This window comes from Vipera berus, assembly GCF_964194415.1.
Source record: "Vipera berus genome assembly, chromosome: 3".
NCBI classification, from domain to species: Eukaryota; Metazoa; Chordata; class Lepidosauria; order Squamata; family Viperidae; genus Vipera; species Vipera berus.
Window position 1 is genome coordinate 40546165 of NC_138204.1, and position 17579 is coordinate 40563743.

Here is a 17579-nt window from a genome sequence, read left to right on the forward strand (position 1 = left end):
CTGCAGACATTGCACCTGGATGGTCTCTTACCAGGATGGAACTGAAAGTGGCCAGAAATATTAGAACTCAGGTTAATCATTATCTGTATGATTAGAAGTTAAACCTGAGAATCATTTGTATGTGCATCCATGTGGATAGATAGATCACAAATGTATTTTTTAAGCTAGGAGCTCATAGTTGAGTGTGGAACATCTTAAACATAATTTTCATGCACCTGTTCACTACAATGATGCAAGCATAATGTTAATTAGCCCCTGTTCTTCACCATTTAAATTCTCTGACTAAAATATTTCAAGGATGGTTATTAGGCCAAAAAGTGTTTTATGGAAATCAAACTTATTTCATCAAATATGTTGATTTGGAAGAAGTTACACGTGTCCAACAATGTTTGCCCTCAAGAAAATATTTTTCTCAGCTTCTCTTTGACATTTTTGCCTCCTTTATTCATCTGTTCCTTTTGCAATATCCAAATGACTGAGCATTGTAGGAAACTGTTGAACATTGCCTGTAACCAGTAATACTTTGCCTTTCTCATTAGATCCAAGACATTATGTGAATTGTGAAAAGTGCCCTCTCGTGCTAGAAAATACTTACCAGATACATTTTTCTTCTCTAAAAATCCCTGCTGACTTTTTTTTGTCTTGATTTTATTTTGAAAATGGTGTGGTATTGGTTTTTTTGTCCTAGCAAATTGAACATTTTGTTGGCATTTTTACTTATTTCTAAAATGCCATTTATATACTGTAGAGTTTCATATTACTTCAGTGCATTAGAGTTTTATTCTGATGCAGTTTAGGTTTTTTTATCTGTATTTTCTCCCTGCTTTTATCTGAAAAATGAAGAAAAAAAGTATGACTTAACTAGGTTTCATCACTGAATATAATGTAGCTCATTTATTTATTTTAGCCAGTGCTATGCAAGAGAATGGATAGTTATATACCTGTACTTCATAACTTCAAATATGACAAGTACTGGGGAATAGCTTTGAATGGTTCTTTCTTCCAATTTTAGAACATTTTTTTCCTCCTGAACATGTATAGGCAGGAGTCTCATTTTGTAAATGTTCACAGACCCAAATATCATGAGAAGGTACAGCAATGCCCATCATTTGAAAAAAGATGCTAACCTCTGCACTACAGTAGTGGCCAAAATTGTGGAAACCTTTTGGGAAAAGTGTATTTTTGAGGTTTGATGGCTAATAACACCACTTTTTTTGAGTAGTACCATAAAATTATATATCAGTGGAAAGATAATTTAATCAAGAATGTAATGCAACATAGTTTGTTCAATTATCTGTACTGTATTCTATGAAACGTTATAGCCAAATAACCAGAAAAAGGAAGCACAATTTGCTTAGGTTGATATCACAGTAGGATTTAGTTATTGATGTTATGTATTGAAGCTGAGAGGAGGAAATTTGTCAGTGTGTTATGTGATCGCTATTATTTAGTGAGCTTGTAAAACGTAATAAAATTAAAGTAATGGTGCAAAGAGTTGACTGGTTACCCAGAAAGCGATCTAAAATAGTATTATTAAGTGAACAAGGCTACAATTATTAAAGAAATTAGAAGAAAAGTTGGTGAAAACTTAACCAAAGGTGGAATTTCTACTGTACACTTTTCCCAAAAGGTTTCCACAATTTTGGCCACTACTATAGATAGTTCCTGTTAAATACAATATTACCTGGTCATAACAATTTCCAAAATGGTAGCTTTGTTAGCCATTATAGCAAAAAACTAGAAGGAATATTAAAGCTATAGTACATTTGTTTGCTCATTTATTATTTATGGATTTCTTAGAGAAATAATCCACTTTTTTCTCAGAAAATTAAGATGCAAATATGAATTCAGCTCTCAGACCTTAACTTCCCAGTAACAATCCTGGGAAAAATAACTGGCCCACAGTAACGAAGGTCAAATGGTAATTCATAATCAAATGGGTCTCCTGGGTTGCAATCCAGCACTCTACATACTATGCCATACTGGATCTACATTAGACTTAATATGTCCCAGAACTCTTAGATGATAAAACCAGTAAAAGATACAAAGAAATCTGAAGAGTTTTCCATGGTTACTATGAAGTCATTGGTCAGAATACCCCCATCCTTTTATATATGTTATAAGACTATTTCATGTTTAATAAAAAAAATAGTCTTGGCTGACTTTCAAATTACAATAGCAATGACTTATATACCACCCCATAGCACTTTATAGTGTTCTCTGGGCAGTTTACAGAGTCAGCATATCACCCCCAACAATCTGGGTCCTCAATTTACCAATGTTGGAAGATGGAAGGCTGAGTCAACCTTGAACCCCATCAAGATTGAACTCCAGGCTTTGGGCAGAGTTTCTCTGCAATCCTGCATTCTACCCACTGTGTCACCAGAGCTCTTGATGTTGTTGTTGTTCATATTCTTTTTAAATTACTTTTTAGTTCTAATTGTTTAATGTATTAGTGAAAAATAGAAAATTATCCCTAGACAATATTATCAATCAACTATCAACTGGATTTAGTTCAGTAAAAATAAGGTTGAATTTTAAAATAATTGCAAAAGGTTGAGGTTGAGAGAACAATCTGAATAGAATAAGAACACCATATGAACATTTGCAATATCCAATTCATTGCAAAACAAGCTTTGTACCCCAGTTAGAATGGATGAAAGTAGTAGTAATTAAGTAAGAATTTCAGTTTCTATAGGGTGAAATGAGTCTGGTTACATTAAAACAAATATTCTGCACTAACTATATCTACAATTCTTAACAACTTCCTTTTCTGTATCAGTATTCCTCATTGTTTGCACTGATAGTCACTCTCATGTTATTCTATCATAAATATATATCCAATCCAATGCTTTGTTTTGGCACAAAAGAGAATACAAATGAAGGCAGATATAAATGTCCCAGGGTAATCTGGGATAAACTGGGAATTGCATGATCCAGTCTGGATTGGTCATATTTTGGTGAGAAGGAAGTTCCCCGAGGATGGGCTCCAGTATGAGTCTGAAAACTAAGAAGACTGAATCCCTGTCCCAGTGACCAACACAGATTGGATCCTGCAAAATAGAATAAATCATTCTATCCTTGTATCAGCAATAGTTGATGCAGGTAAAAATGGTATGATTCTTCTGAGCAAACCTTTTTCTTGGCAAGAGCAAGGCCTAAAATATTAGGGAAAATAAGAACCTCAAAGTGTGTAAAACCACGTCATACAAGTGACCAGAGCTATTTGATGGAGAGAGGATTTTGAGGGTTTCTGTGTACTTAAATGATATTCCTATTAACACTGTTCCATGTGCTTTCAGCACATAGTCGTGCTGGCACATGACCACGGAAGCGTCTTTGGACAACTCTGGCACTTCGGCTGTGAATTGGAAATGAATATCACCCTCTAGAGTCAGACACCACTGACAGGGGAAACCTTTACCTTTCTATTTTAGAGCATTGTTTTTATACAAACTCTTCCAATTCCTTGTGACCTTATAGACATGATTTCACCAGAATTGTCTGGCATATAACACATTTTCAGGTCAAAAAGGCAAGAAAACATTATTTCAATTCTCCACAATCATGGTTAGAGAGGGTCCAGGCAGTCACTAAAAGGGCTCCCCAAGGCTACAAGCAATCCTGGGCCATAATTGTCTGATTCCAGAACAGATAGAAACAAATAGAAAAGTGGATTCTATACAACATAGGTCCTCAACCTTCTGGCTACATGGACTAGCAGCAGCAGCAGTGGTAGCAACCTAGCTACCATGTATGTGTAAATAAAAAAGTACACGTAGAGTACTGCATTCAGTTCTGGTCATCACAATATAAAAAAAGATGTTGAGACTCTGAAAAGAGTCCAGAGAAGAGTAACAAGAATGATTAGGGGAGTGGAAGCTAAAACATACAAAGAACGGTTACAGGAATTTGTAGCCTAACAGCAAAATCTCCACTATATTATTATTTATCATTGTTAGAAGAAAAAGAAACAAAAAAATCCTAAAAGCAATATAAATATTTATTTATATTTAATTTTTGACTTTCCCCTTCTTTGTTCTCCAATTGATTTACAGTGTATATTTACATAAGCTTTAGAACTCATATTCTAAGTATTGACATTTAGTAGAATTTTTTTATTTCTCTTTATCTTTTTTTAAAAAAGTATTATACATGGATGCATATGCAATCTTAAGAAAGATAAACATTTTAAAAGTGTTTACTTAATGCTTACATAATATGACTGGAAAAAAATGAATAAAAGGCTTCTTCCAAGATTGTTTTTCTGCTGTGTCTGTTTTATAAGACATACTATTTCCTATGCTTTTAAATACTATTGATCCAAGCAGAGAGGTGCTTCAGTTTTCTAACAGGGAGTAATTCTAGTAAATCTAGAAGGTATGAACTAATTTGTACTCTTGCAATGGTCTACAAATCCTGGGGAATGTGATCAATAAACTGATAGTTATACTTTTGTAAAGAAGTATTAAACATTTTTATAGGCATCCCAAAAAACTTTCAGGAAAACTAGGCATTGATTATAAGCCCTTGAGAAAAATCTGGATAATACATTACAGATTGAGTAGGTGTAATGTCACTGATACATTTTTGTGGTTAATTTTGAGAGTATTTATATTGCTGGAAGATTCTGCGTTCTAATTCATGTAGCAATGCTTGACCTTATACTTATCTGGAAAGAAAGATCCACACTTGATTTTGAAGATTGTCCAGCCAGTGGATTGGTGTGTTATTGGTCCTTCTGTCCTGCCATAAGATTAACTTGAAAGGAGGGAATGAAAAATGTGTTGTGTTAAACAAACCTTTTGACATTTAATATGTTGTACTGATTTCACTACTGATAGTTGTGGAGGAGCAAAACTTTGAAGAAAGAATGCAAACATAGTTAGCTGGACATCCACTTAGTCCTGGGAAGAAAGAGAGGGCAAGATGGAAACTTGATTCTTTTTAGCGAAAGAGGGATTGGGAGAAAACTTTCAGATTTTCATGATTTTGTTATTACATCAAATTAGTGTGCTATGTGTTTCTTGACCTGGTCTACCTCAAAATGCTGGCATTGGGATGGCAACAAAAGGAATTAATCTTACAATGTATTTTAAAATGTGCATTTGTTTTTCACTACTTTCAGTCAATTAATAGGGATATACTCCCAAGTCTTACATGAAACAGTAATTCAGTTTAATTTGTTGTATATATTCATCTTGAACTGAAATAATTCTATTCAAAGTTGGAGTCACTTGAATTGGTTCAATGCAGTAAACCTATCTGGAACTTTAATTGAAAAATTCAGTTTGAAGATGAAGTTCAGTCAAGCTATCTTCAGATCAAAGATTCTCACAGACCTTCTACAGTAGTGGCCAAAACTATGGAAACCTTTTGGGAAAAGTGTATTTTTGAGGTTTGATGGCAAATAACACCACTTTTTTTGGAGTAGTACCATAACATTATATATCAATGGAAAGATAATTTAATCAAGAATGTAATGCAACATAGTTTGTTCAATTATCTGTACAGTATTCTATGAAAAGTTATAGCCAAATAACCAGAAAAAGGAAGCACAGCTTGCTTAGGTTAATATCAGGTAGCTTTCCTTCATCTGATTGTAGCCAATGAGCATGAGTGTTTAGAGAGCCAATCAGGTGTCATCTTGCTTTGGCAATGAGCCAATCAGATCACAGTAGGATTCAGTTATTGATGTCATGTATTGAAGCTGAGAAGAGGACATTTGTTATGTGACTGCTATCAAGTTGGTTGGGTTTTTTTTTTCATTTAGTGAGCTTGTAAAAAGTAATAAAATTAAAGTAATGGTGCAAAGAGTTGACTGGTTGGGTTGCCCAGAAAACTATATAAAATAGTATTATTAAGTGAACAAGGCTACAGTTATAAAGAAATTACTGTAGAAGAAAAATTGGTGGAAACTTAGCCAAAGGTGACATTTCTACTGTACACTTTTCCCAAAAGGTTTCCACAATTTTGGCCACTACTGTAATTAGTGTGTCTCTGGGTTGATTGTGAAGGTTTGATGTAAGGAGAATGATTTTTATTGTCAGGTTTCTGTATTAGCTCAATTTTGCTTACTGGTTGTACTGACTATAGATTAGGAGAATTAAAATCCACCATATATACCCAGGTGGGGAAGACTATTTTATCGTTAGATTGGGCCAGGTTCTATTTCTTGCTTTGTGGTCAGTACAGATAGTTTACTACATGAATGAAGATAGAAAAGTGACCCCTAGACTTCAAAATTACAACATCCATTATAACAATCTACAGCAGAGGCAATTGAACATTGAACTATTACCTGAAAATGGAATTATACAAGGTATTCTTGCTTTGTGCATTTTTGCTTATATTAATGCTGTACAGGTCAGTAAGTATATATGGGGCTGCATTTAGATTTTTTTAAAAAAACTGTAGACATAAAGACTTTGGAAAGTAACTGAAAATTGTGACATATCCCCTGGCTTAGAATTCACGAAGCTAGAAAAATTGATGCAAAATGTGAAGTCATCTCATTTTTGCCAAAAACTAGATTCAGAGTGGCTTGAGGAAAATCAGGTAAAAGCTTAAATAGCACATCCATCACCGTGAATGTGTTGTTAATGTAAACAAAGCAAATATGGGATAATGCATCATATGTCATTTTTACAGAGCTCAAGATTGCTTTTATATCTTGGGCCACAGGGGTTTATTCTGCAGAAGTGCTAAGTGGAACATCTGATGGAGCAGGTTGTTACCTAGGTAAGCTCTCACCACACTAAATGAAGACAAGCTAAGACTCAATAAAGAGTGTAGGAAATTTAAAGTAAATTCAGCAGAACCTTTTATGTTAGCAGAATGTTCAGAGAGCTTCCCATACCCAATTTATGCAATTTTGGGGAGTTAATTTGACTCAGTACAAGCCTCTAGATTGCATATGAGTGCATTTTCACTTATAGAATCCCATCAAATTCTTGTGGAATCTCAGAATTCCACGGAACAGATTTAAAAGCCTGCTCTACATCAATGTTTCTCCACCTCAGCTGCTTACTGTGTGGATTTCAACTCCCAGAATGCCCCATGCTGGCTGAGGATTTCTGGAAGTTGTAGTCCACACATCTTAAAGTTGCTGAGGTTGAGAAGCATTTCTCAACATTATCAGATTAGCCAGTGTTTACATGTGCTTTGCTTTGTACTAACACTGCTATTTTATTTGTCTCTTTTTCCCCATACCAGTTATGGAGATATGGTGCCCAAGACAATTGCTGGCAAGATATTTGGTTCCATTTGTTCACTGAGCGGTGTACTTGTCATTGCCCTTCCTGTCCCAGTTATTGTTTCCAATTTCAGCCGAATTTATCATCAGAATCAAAGAGCTGACAAGCGACGAGCACAAAAGGTAAGATATACTGAAAGCTACAATAAACATATTTTAGTCTGATTCTACTTACACTAGCTTGCATTGGTGTTTCTATGAATATTATGCATTCATTATGATATGAATGGGGCATCCAGAATAAGTTATCACCTTTAGTCTGTTTTAGGAACTCAGGTTTTATCTCTCTTACACCTGTTTTTTTTTCTCTTAACAAGGTTAATTTGTTCAGGCAGAAAGATCCTAAACAGAAGCATAAATTTCTGAAAACACCTCAGTTGCTGTGGCAGTCATAAAGGTGAACTCAGGTGTTTTGTATCTATTATCATTATAATTATCATAATTACTTAACATCAAATTCTGAACTGTCACAATTTTCAGATAATGAATGTGAAAGCAAGCTACATTAGTGACAGGTAGAATTCTCTAAAGCTCTTGTTGCCTTTACATTTTCTCACAATAGGAAGATCAAATAAAACGTAGTCATTATAAGTTGGTGTGTGAGAGTTTTGTGCAAAAACTAGGAGGAAGTACCATCATTTTTGGAATTTGGATCTGTCTTCTGCTTACACTTATCTCCCACTGTGCTTCTTCAGAACTGAGTCAAATTATCCGCCATCCCTCCTGGCCCTTATTTCATTATTCAAATCTTTCTTCAGATTGTATCCATCATCTGAGGTAAGGTGGTTAGCCACTCTGAAAAAGTATTTATCTTTATGCCATATCCAAATGTGCATCTTCTTTTTTATTATTATAAGTTTTATTAATTTTATACTATTTACATTCAAATATTTGTGAAGCAATACAGTGGTTGGGTAATCAAAGGTAAACAATATCAAATAACAGGTTATTTGTACATAACTCAGGTTACATCAACAAAAATTCCCTTTCCGCTTCCCTTAGTTATAACCTAGTCAAATTAATCAAATTAATACGTTTCTAATTGTATCCTAGTCAATTAAAAGAATTTTCAATATATTTTCACTAATACATATCAATATCCTGTTTTTAGGTTTTACCTACAGTAATTGCAATGAAGTAATCTAAAGTAGCCTATATTAAATGAAAGAAAGCTTACTTTTGGTTGACCCACATTTCCCTCTTTCAATAAAAAGTAATTATCCTGTCTACAAAACTTACATTATTCATTTCAAAACATTTTTATTTTTACCAATATCATCTATTTATTATCTTAACAATTCACCCCTTATATCAAAATATCTTATATCTTTCCAAATTCTATAATATATATCGATTCTAATAAGTTTCTTTTAAAAATTAAATACAAGATGAGTTTCTATCTATATCATTACAACTAATATATTCTATAAGTCATCTTAACCGTACATCAATTGTTAAAATACTATCTTTAGATATATCATTCCAAATTCTATAATATAGTTCAGAATTATATTCTAAAAGCTTAATTTTGTTTTCCCTTACATATCTAAAACCTAAATGTAAAATCAGTTATATTTTTTAGAGATTCCCCTTAATCCATTAAAAGGTATTTTTATACTCTATCTTTAGGAATCCCAAAAAAGAAACAAGTTCATTTTTTTAAATCTAACTCTTGCCTTCCTTTTGTGCCAATCAGGCTTCCCTTTTGGAGTCTTTAAATTCTCAGATGTATCTCCCCTTCTTCCTATACCCCTTATTTGAATCCAGGGAGAGTATCCAAATGTCAGTTTTTCAAAGAAAGTGTCCCCTTTATAACCATTGAAGTTTTGCTTTAATAATTCAGTTTTGATGATTGATGTAATATAGTTGTCATTAGATCAGTCACATCTTTTTCTTCTTCCAATTCCATCTGGATTAGGTAGAAAGTAGTAGCTGGTGTTATGGTTGTCATTTGATTAGTTGAATTCTCAATATAGTATATTTGAAGGTCTTTAGTGTCTTCACTCTTAATATTGCTTTCTTCAGGTGCTATTGCTTTTTGACTTGTAAGTTTTGTAGTTGACATTGAAATTTGGACTTTAAGGTTCTCTGTAGGTTGCATTTGTTGTTCTTTGAAATCTCCTATTTTAGTGTTTGTTTCCACCTCTTCTATTTGCTCGTGGATTATCATTTCCTCATTTAAGGTCAGAATTTGATTTGGTGGCTTTAAGTTGTCAGATTTTTCTTGCAGTTTGGCTTTAATTTGCTCTGTCATTGCCAAAAAGTGGGGAAACAAATTTTCAGGAAAGTCCCACAGGAAAATAGTTAAGGGAGTAAGAAAGGTAAAGTCTCACCCAGGTCCTCCAGATTGCTTCTTAGTGCTAGGTAGGGCTTTCGGCTTTCGGCAGGGAGCGGCTTAATGATCGGCCATCTTTATGGCCGGTCTCTTCTTCTTCAGGCCAAAGGAGCTGTCCCGGATTCAAGCAGAGGGCTGCCGCCCTTCCGCGATCACAGGGAAGGCCTCCTCACTGTAGTCGCCCATCCAGGGCAATTTTCAACCCTTTTCAGGGTGCTCCAAAAAAGAAAGAACGGACGACAGGAAGCGGACTGATCCTGCGTGTCCGGAAGTACCGCACACACAAACTGGAAGCCTCCCAAATGTGCATCTTCACGTTCTGTGGTATATGACCAATTTTCTTAAGATTCAAAGGCTACACCTATATAGTTATATAGCTTAAGCTATTTTTCTGCTAGCATGACATTTTGTTCTGCTGGAATAGAGCATAATATTTTGTTCTGCTGGAATAGAGCATAATATTTTGTTCTGCTGGAACAGGGAATTTAGTGGTGATCCTAATACTGACTCTGTTAGAATAGAGTCTGAGAAGGACAACAAAGATGAGACAGGAACTTAAGAATGTATCTTGTGAGAACAATCTGAAGGAACAAGATGTTTAGTTTGAAGATAAAAAGACTGGGCCTGAGAGCAGATATGTAAAAAGATGCCATAGGGGAAATGATCAGGGACTAAGAAGAGAAATAATTAATTTACTTGAAGGTGCTTACTTCTTGTTCAGATTTAAGTTTTGTACAGCAGTGAAGCACTCCACCTATTGAGATTATGGGTTTTCTCATTGGTGATTTTAAAAATAAGAAGATGGACGCTTAACTGGTTTTCCTATACACTTAGAGATTTGGGCTAGATGATCCTCATAGTCTCTTCCAATTTCACAATTCTATGATTCCATGATCTACTACAGGTATAATTTGAGGCTAAGATTGCACTGCAATCATCACTTTAATGGCTAGTCTATAAATATTGAATTTCAAAGTCTAAGAAAGCTCCCATACACACACACACACACACACAAACACACACATATGGAGTGAACATTAAATAATGTTGTTCTTAGTAAACCTGAAAATATAACAAAAGACAGCTAATGTGGCTGTCTGGCATTTTTACTCCTCTGGGGAAAAATTTATGGTAATTGACTTTCTTCTAATTAGCTCTAATAGCACTTCAGCACCTCCTTCTCTTTTGCAGAAAAGGGTGAAGCAGACCTCTTGCACATCGTAGTGTTGACTGATAAATTCAAGTGACAATCAGAGAGACATGATCCATAATGAATTGGATGTTTCTTCTACCTGCAACAAAGAATGACGAACACACTATTGTTAAAACACAAAAGGGGCTAACAAATGGAAGTGAGTGAGCTATAAGAGAAGGGAGAAAAAATAAACATCTGCTGACTTCCATTTCACTCTCTATCTGCCCACTTTTAAAAAATAAGTTTCTATTATGTTACATACAGTAAATATTGTATTCAGAGCTCATTCTTCCATTCAAAAGCTCACAAGTTCAATGACAGGGAGCTTCCAATGCATTTCAATTTTACATACTAACTAGGCTAGGATCGGTATGGGTTTTCATAATGTGATGTCAGAGGATAACTTGAAAACTAACGTTAGTAGCGAAAGAGTAATGGATAGATGCCGAGACCAAGATAGACAATATATTTCATCGAGAGAATCATAGCTGTGGTTGGGCTTCTAGTTAGGCATTGCGGTGTTACAGACACAGAAAGACAGGGCTCCGTCTCCCAGGTTTGATTTCACCTCCAATTCGGGGTTAGCGTAGCCCTGGGGATCTTCCAGGGAATCATGGAATGTACACTCAAGGGTATTCCGGGGGTCTGCCCCTATTTTGATTATGTACTCATCACCAGTGAGTCCACTGAGGTGCTGCCAAGGTGGCTTAAAGCTGTCCTTCAGCGGTTCCGCACAACGGGACTGAAGCTGAAGAGGAACAAGTGTAAAATTGGGGTCCCTTCCACTGAATTCTTAGGGTTCTGTAATGATGCTGAAGGCATCCATCCTGCAGAATCCAAGCTGAAGGCAATTCAGCTGGTACCAAGCCCCAGATCCAAAGGAGAGCTCCAGGCATTTCTGGGTCTCCTGAATTTTTACCATGCATTCCTTCCTAACAAGGCCACAGTGGCAGAGCCATTACACCGGTTCTTTTTTTTTTTAAACCCATTTATATCCCGCCCTTCTCTGAAGACTCAGGGCGGCTTACAATCTAAGAAGCACAAATCAATGTGCTTAGCAATAGCCTTCATTCTATGTATATGCCTGCTTATTAGGGCTTTCAGGGGGGCCCAAGCGGCATTTTTACAAAGTCAGCTTATTGCCCCCAATAATCTGGGTCCTCATTTTACCTACCTCGGAAGGATGGAAGGCTGAGTCAACCTTGAGCCTGGTGGGACTCAAACCTGCACTAATTGCAGGCAGCTGGTGTTACTTAAGGAGGCATTAGCCCACTGCTCCACCAAGGCTCTTAGACAAGAACACCTCATGGAAGTGGACTAAGGTTCAGGAAAATAGTTTTAAGGCAGTAAAATCACTACTGACCTCAAATTCAGTGCTTACACACTTTAATGAAAACTTGCCAGTTTGTATTGCATGTGATGCATCCCCTTATGGGGTGGGGACTGTACTAAGCCATTTGTCAGGTGATGGGACTCAGTTCCCTATCACTTACTATTCAAGGACATTGTCCTTGACTGAGCGAAATTATGCTCAGATTGACAAAGAGGCTCTGGCCATCGTGGCCAGGGTTAAAAAATTCCACAGTGATTTGTACAGCCATAAATTCACAGTCTTCACTGACCACAAGCCATTGCTTGGGTTATTTACGGCAGATAGGCAGATGCCTCAAATACTTTCCCCTAGAATGTTAAGGTGATCCATTTTTATGTCAGCCTAAAGCTACAGGCTGGTTCACAAACCCGGCAAAGACATGGGCCACGCAGACGGCCTTAGCAGGTTGCCATTGCCACATGTGGAACCAGCTCCAGCTCCAGTAGCACACATCTTGTCAATTCAAGATTTGCCTGAACTTCCCCTCCATGCTGGGGATGTAGCTGCGGAAACTGCTGCAGACAGAATTTTAAGCAGGGTGTTGTCATGGGTTCACACAGGGTGGCTGTAAAATAGCCCGGGACCAGAGTTCCAGAGCTACTTCACACGTAGGCATGAGCTTTCAGCTCACAAAGGCTGCATTCTATGGGGGAGCAGGGTTATTGTCCCCAGAGTCACTCAAGCGCATTGTTTCAGGGGATTAGCACCATAGGCTGGCTGATTTCTTGCTTTGCCAGCACACTATGCCTTGCACAGCAACAGGCAAAAGCCCAGCACAGGTTCACTGGGGAAGAAGATTAATCACAAAATTGGATAGGTTGCATCCTGACCGGGTAGCAGCAGACACTGCACACACAAGGGGGTTGCAAGTGAGTGATGGGGTGTGGGCCTGGAACTATGGGCATGGGAATTTGTGGGTGCCGGGTAAAATTGTTAAAATCTTGGGACCTCTTTCCTACAAGGTGGCTCTGGATGGGGGTCGAGTCATTCGCCGACATATTGATCAGCTGCAAAGGCGTTTTGCAGAGTGGCCACTAAGCGAGGACCTCACAGTGGGTCCGCAACCAGAGCCGGCAACCGGCAGCCTAACAGAGCAGTTCACATGCTCTGAGGACTCATTCAGTCATTTTAACGGGGAGGTGGTCATAGATGGACACAGTCCAGGAGTGCAACATGGGTCTCCTGATGGGGGAGGTCAAACTGAACAAGGCAGTAGCTTCGCTGACACAGCTACCTTATTGGACTTTGGTTTGGGCTGACCAGGAATGGCTGGCCAAAGGAACTCGAGTCAATCCAACTCATGTGAACCCAAGAATCCTGGACTTACACCCTGGATGGTATCTCTTTACTATCCTACCATCGGGTAGGAGATGTAGGATTTTAGCCAGCCACACAACAGGCTGAAAAACAGCTTTTATCCATGGGTTGTTAGGCTTTTGAATGGGAAATAATTTTTATAAACTTTATGCATAATTGACTTGCGAGGCCGGTGTGTTGTGCAATTAGTTCACATGGTGTAATAAGATGGAGGGCTTGTGTCACTGTAAGTTGGGGGTGGGGGCATGAAGGGAGGCTCAGCCAATCTCAATGTATACATGGTTGTACTTTGACAATAAAGGTTCATTCATTCACCCAGCCCGGCGGGCAAGCTGGTACACGGGGAGCAGCCTGGATCCCCCAGGCGTTCTGAATGGTCACATAGACCACCACAATATCTACAAGATTATATTCTTAAATAATGTGTGTATATTCTAGGGGGGAGGGGTGTAATGTATTGGGATTTTTACTTGAACTGATTCACGTGTCTGTTTCAATGCTGCTTAAGGTTGCTCAATGGTGTGTCTATGTAAAGGTCACTGACTAAGCCAGACTTGTTGTCTCCAAGAAGATCATTGGATGATTTGGGGCAGGAATGGGTTCCTTTAAACCTATTGGCCACCGCCTAGTGGCCAACTGTATAAGTAGCTATGCAGCAGCCTCTGTTTTAGTTCTGTTCCTGTTTGCCTGAATAAAGCATATTCTTGCTTGCAACCTTCCATCTCGCTTATTGCCTGCAAAGAACTGTCTACACAACAATAACAATAGCACTTCACTTCCTTAAAATAGTCCTTTTGATCACACAGACTCTAAAAATACATACTTTTCACAGAAAACAATTTTATTCTAGAGAAATGATACCCCAATTCCTTATGATTTGCATGATTTTATCTGTTATATTTTCCTGTATGTTGTCTTTTACTTTCCCAGGATCAGTGAGCTACCTTAAAGATACCATACTGTATCAGCTGTCCAGAGGGTTATTTAATTCCTGAATCCAGGAATATTTATACTAAAACCCCGAAGTAGCAATTATTACAATCACTTCTCTATTTTTTCAAGTTGAACTCTATTTTGAGTGATAATATGAACATGTGGTTTTCTTCTCCACAATATAAATGTGGTTAATTGCCTTCTTCTGGGATGTTTTTTCAACATGCTAGTCTAGCTACAGCCATGGGATTTCTTCATAGTCTTCCAAAAAGTAATAGACAGATTTGACCGTGCTTAGCTTTTCAAGATCAGTATTCAGAGTCAATTTTGCACATTATTTTTTATGTAATGATCAAAATTTGTTCCCTATATCTTAAAGGGAAGCTTTATCAGCTCCTCTTATTAAGCAATAATATACAGTATACTGCTTTAGCCAGCATATATATCCATGTAAAAATCCTATATCTTTTACAATATAGTTTATAAGTAATATCAACCTTTGAAATATGAATTCAGTGCTTAGGTTAAACAAAACTGTATTCTCCAACCTGCTTCTTTCCCTATCCAAAACTGTCAGTAATTTATAATCCCCCAATACACTTACTTTCTGACACTCAATTTTCTTTGTTATTAACTTCATGCTAAGGTGATTGATTGCTGGTCTTACCAACGTTGTTCTCTCTCTCTCTCTCTCTCTCTCTCTCTCTCTCTCTCTCTCTCTCTCTCTCTCTCTCTCTCTCTCACACACACACACACACACACACACACACACACACTATACTTTCTCATCATATTTAAATTTCTAATTCTCACTATGCTGAAATAAATGCCTGAATTAAATAAACTATACTATGCATAAACAATAGAAGAGAACATACATAGCTCAGGAGCTGTGGAGTCCTTGGTGCTCTCTAAGCTCAGAGACTCTAAATGTAAATAGGCAAATAATTTTCACACAGCAAATATTCCAGTAAACGTGGAACCAAACCAATTCATTAAAACCTATTTGAAGATGCTGTGGAGAGTACTCATGAAATTTGAGGAGTTTTATACATCTTACATCCCACTTTTTAATTATTATGTTTTCCACCATTTGCAACTAGATAAATAACTAGAAAAATAACTAGAAAAGTGCTCGTTCCATATTGCTATCAGTTCTGGAATGACTGGCTAACAGATACTTTTAAAATGATATATTATTTATCCACATATAAACCTTGGAAGGAATCTCCTTTTCTTTTGTAGATTTGTGTTGTTGTGTTATTACATTAAAAAGAAAGCTTATATTTTTATCATAGTTTTGTATCCATATTTCTATGAATTCTTCCTTGCTTTTGTATAAAAGAAAAAAGAACTTGAAAGAAATTTTACATCCAGAGGCTGATGCTTACCTTATTAAATATATTAAAGGGACATGATTTCATGGTTGAATTCATCTAAAGTTCTTATAATCTGTGGGGGAATGCAAAGCCAGAAGTCTATCAATTCAAGACTGGAATGGAGATGTGAATGGAAACGGGCAAAGAACTGATCATGCTGATCCTCAGATCCAGAAACCAAGGTGAAAGCAGGGCTGGAGCATGAAAAACTATGCAGGGACTTCGAATGGGAATAAGCAGCAGAATCTGAAATACAATAAGAAGCTGTTCTTTGGCTTTTGAGACTCAGATGATGAGAAAGTCAAAATAGAAATCAAAACAAATCAAATCCATAAAGCAGGATAGCTGAGGAATGGATCTACAATGCCACAACTGAGTGATCATGAAGTTGAAAACAGAGTTCGTGATACACTGTTCATGGTATCTATTTATAAGGTATTTCCACACAACATGGTTTTCGCTCTATTTTCACACTCTCATTCATTGATAAATTCTTTTGAAACTGAATTTTCGTTACCTCCATTTCAGTAGCCCTCAACTTTTCTAAACAGTCCCTCCAGGCAATGATAAAAGGCCTTAAAAATGAATTCAATATCCTGTTCATTGAATTGTCCAACTCCAACTCCATAGTAAAATTACTATGCCTGCAGTCCATGAAAAAGAATTGTTGCCACTTCTCCACTATCAGCAATTTTCAAAGCATTTTGTATATATTTGGCAAACGAAAAAGAGATACAGAGCAAATGCAGATGTTATGGTGTTGAGCCTCTCTTTCTCTTTTTTCTTAATGATCCTGGTTACAAAAAAGGTTATAACATCACTTAAGGACCACATTGTTTAACAATGTTCCTATTGTGGTGCCTAAGTCCAGGACTACCTATATGGGAATGTTGGGGAAGAGAGAGGGGAGATAATGGCTTTCTTGAGCCCAGAGGCTGGAAAGCAGAATGAGGCAAGAGTTTATTGCATACTATATAACTTCCTTGCTATAAAAGCATAGTATTTTACACCAATGTGCAACTGATTCACGATTGACTTGGAGAAATAAAATTCATTTCACTGATTAGGCTACTTTATGCCTGCTTTAACATGGTTAGGTTGCATCAAATGCTGAATAATATCTTGCTTGCATTTGGGTGCTGAAAGATGGGTAAAGCAACAGCAAAACCAAGAGTAAAACAGACAATGAGCAATCCTAGTAATGCCATTTCATTCCCCCCCCCAAAAAAAAACCCTCTGTTTTACTCTAGTTCCAGGAAAAGTAGCATTAAGCCAGGGAAAAAAACAAATGCTGCTTCAGCCTTCAAAACAAGGTACTGTAATGAGTGCAGTATAGGTCAAGACCTGATCCAGGAGCAGTGCGTGGATGGGCCCTTACTCTTATTGAAGACCTGAAACTGTACACTAAGTACTGATACAATAATAAATCAGGTAAATGGAGACAAAACATGAAACAACTATTCCCCAAACTGACTCACAGTGGAAATGAATTAGTGAGTGACCTGCCTGAATTAAACATTAAGATATGTTGTCCAATCCATGTGTTTAGACATTAATAATTTGCTAATTTAATAACAGTCCATTGATAACTTTTGTAAGGTTCACTTCAGTATAATTGAGGATGAAGGCAGTTCATGGACTTTTTTAGACATGTTCTTTGTTTAAAACATTATTAGGGCACAAAGTTATTCCCTAAATAAAACTACTTGTGCTCATTTTCAGTACTGCAAAAAACTTTTAATTTCATGAACAGTCATATAACCTATAGTACAAAAAGAGAGAACTCAACAAAT

General features: G+C 36.8%; 1 protein-coding gene across 1 annotated transcript in view; it reads left to right on the top strand.

Moving 5' to 3' along the window:
* The window catches only part of KCND3 (potassium voltage-gated channel subfamily D member 3), a gene marked incomplete at both ends in the record, with an annotated part of 316955 nt that overhangs the window by 245041 nt on the left and 54335 nt on the right, over nt 1-17579 (top strand). The window contains one exon of the mRNA XM_081322387.1: nt 7216-7378. Within this exon, the coding sequence (XP_081178513.1) occupies nt 7216-7378 (163 nt within the window). The remainder of the gene's footprint in view (nt 1-7215; nt 7379-17579) is intronic.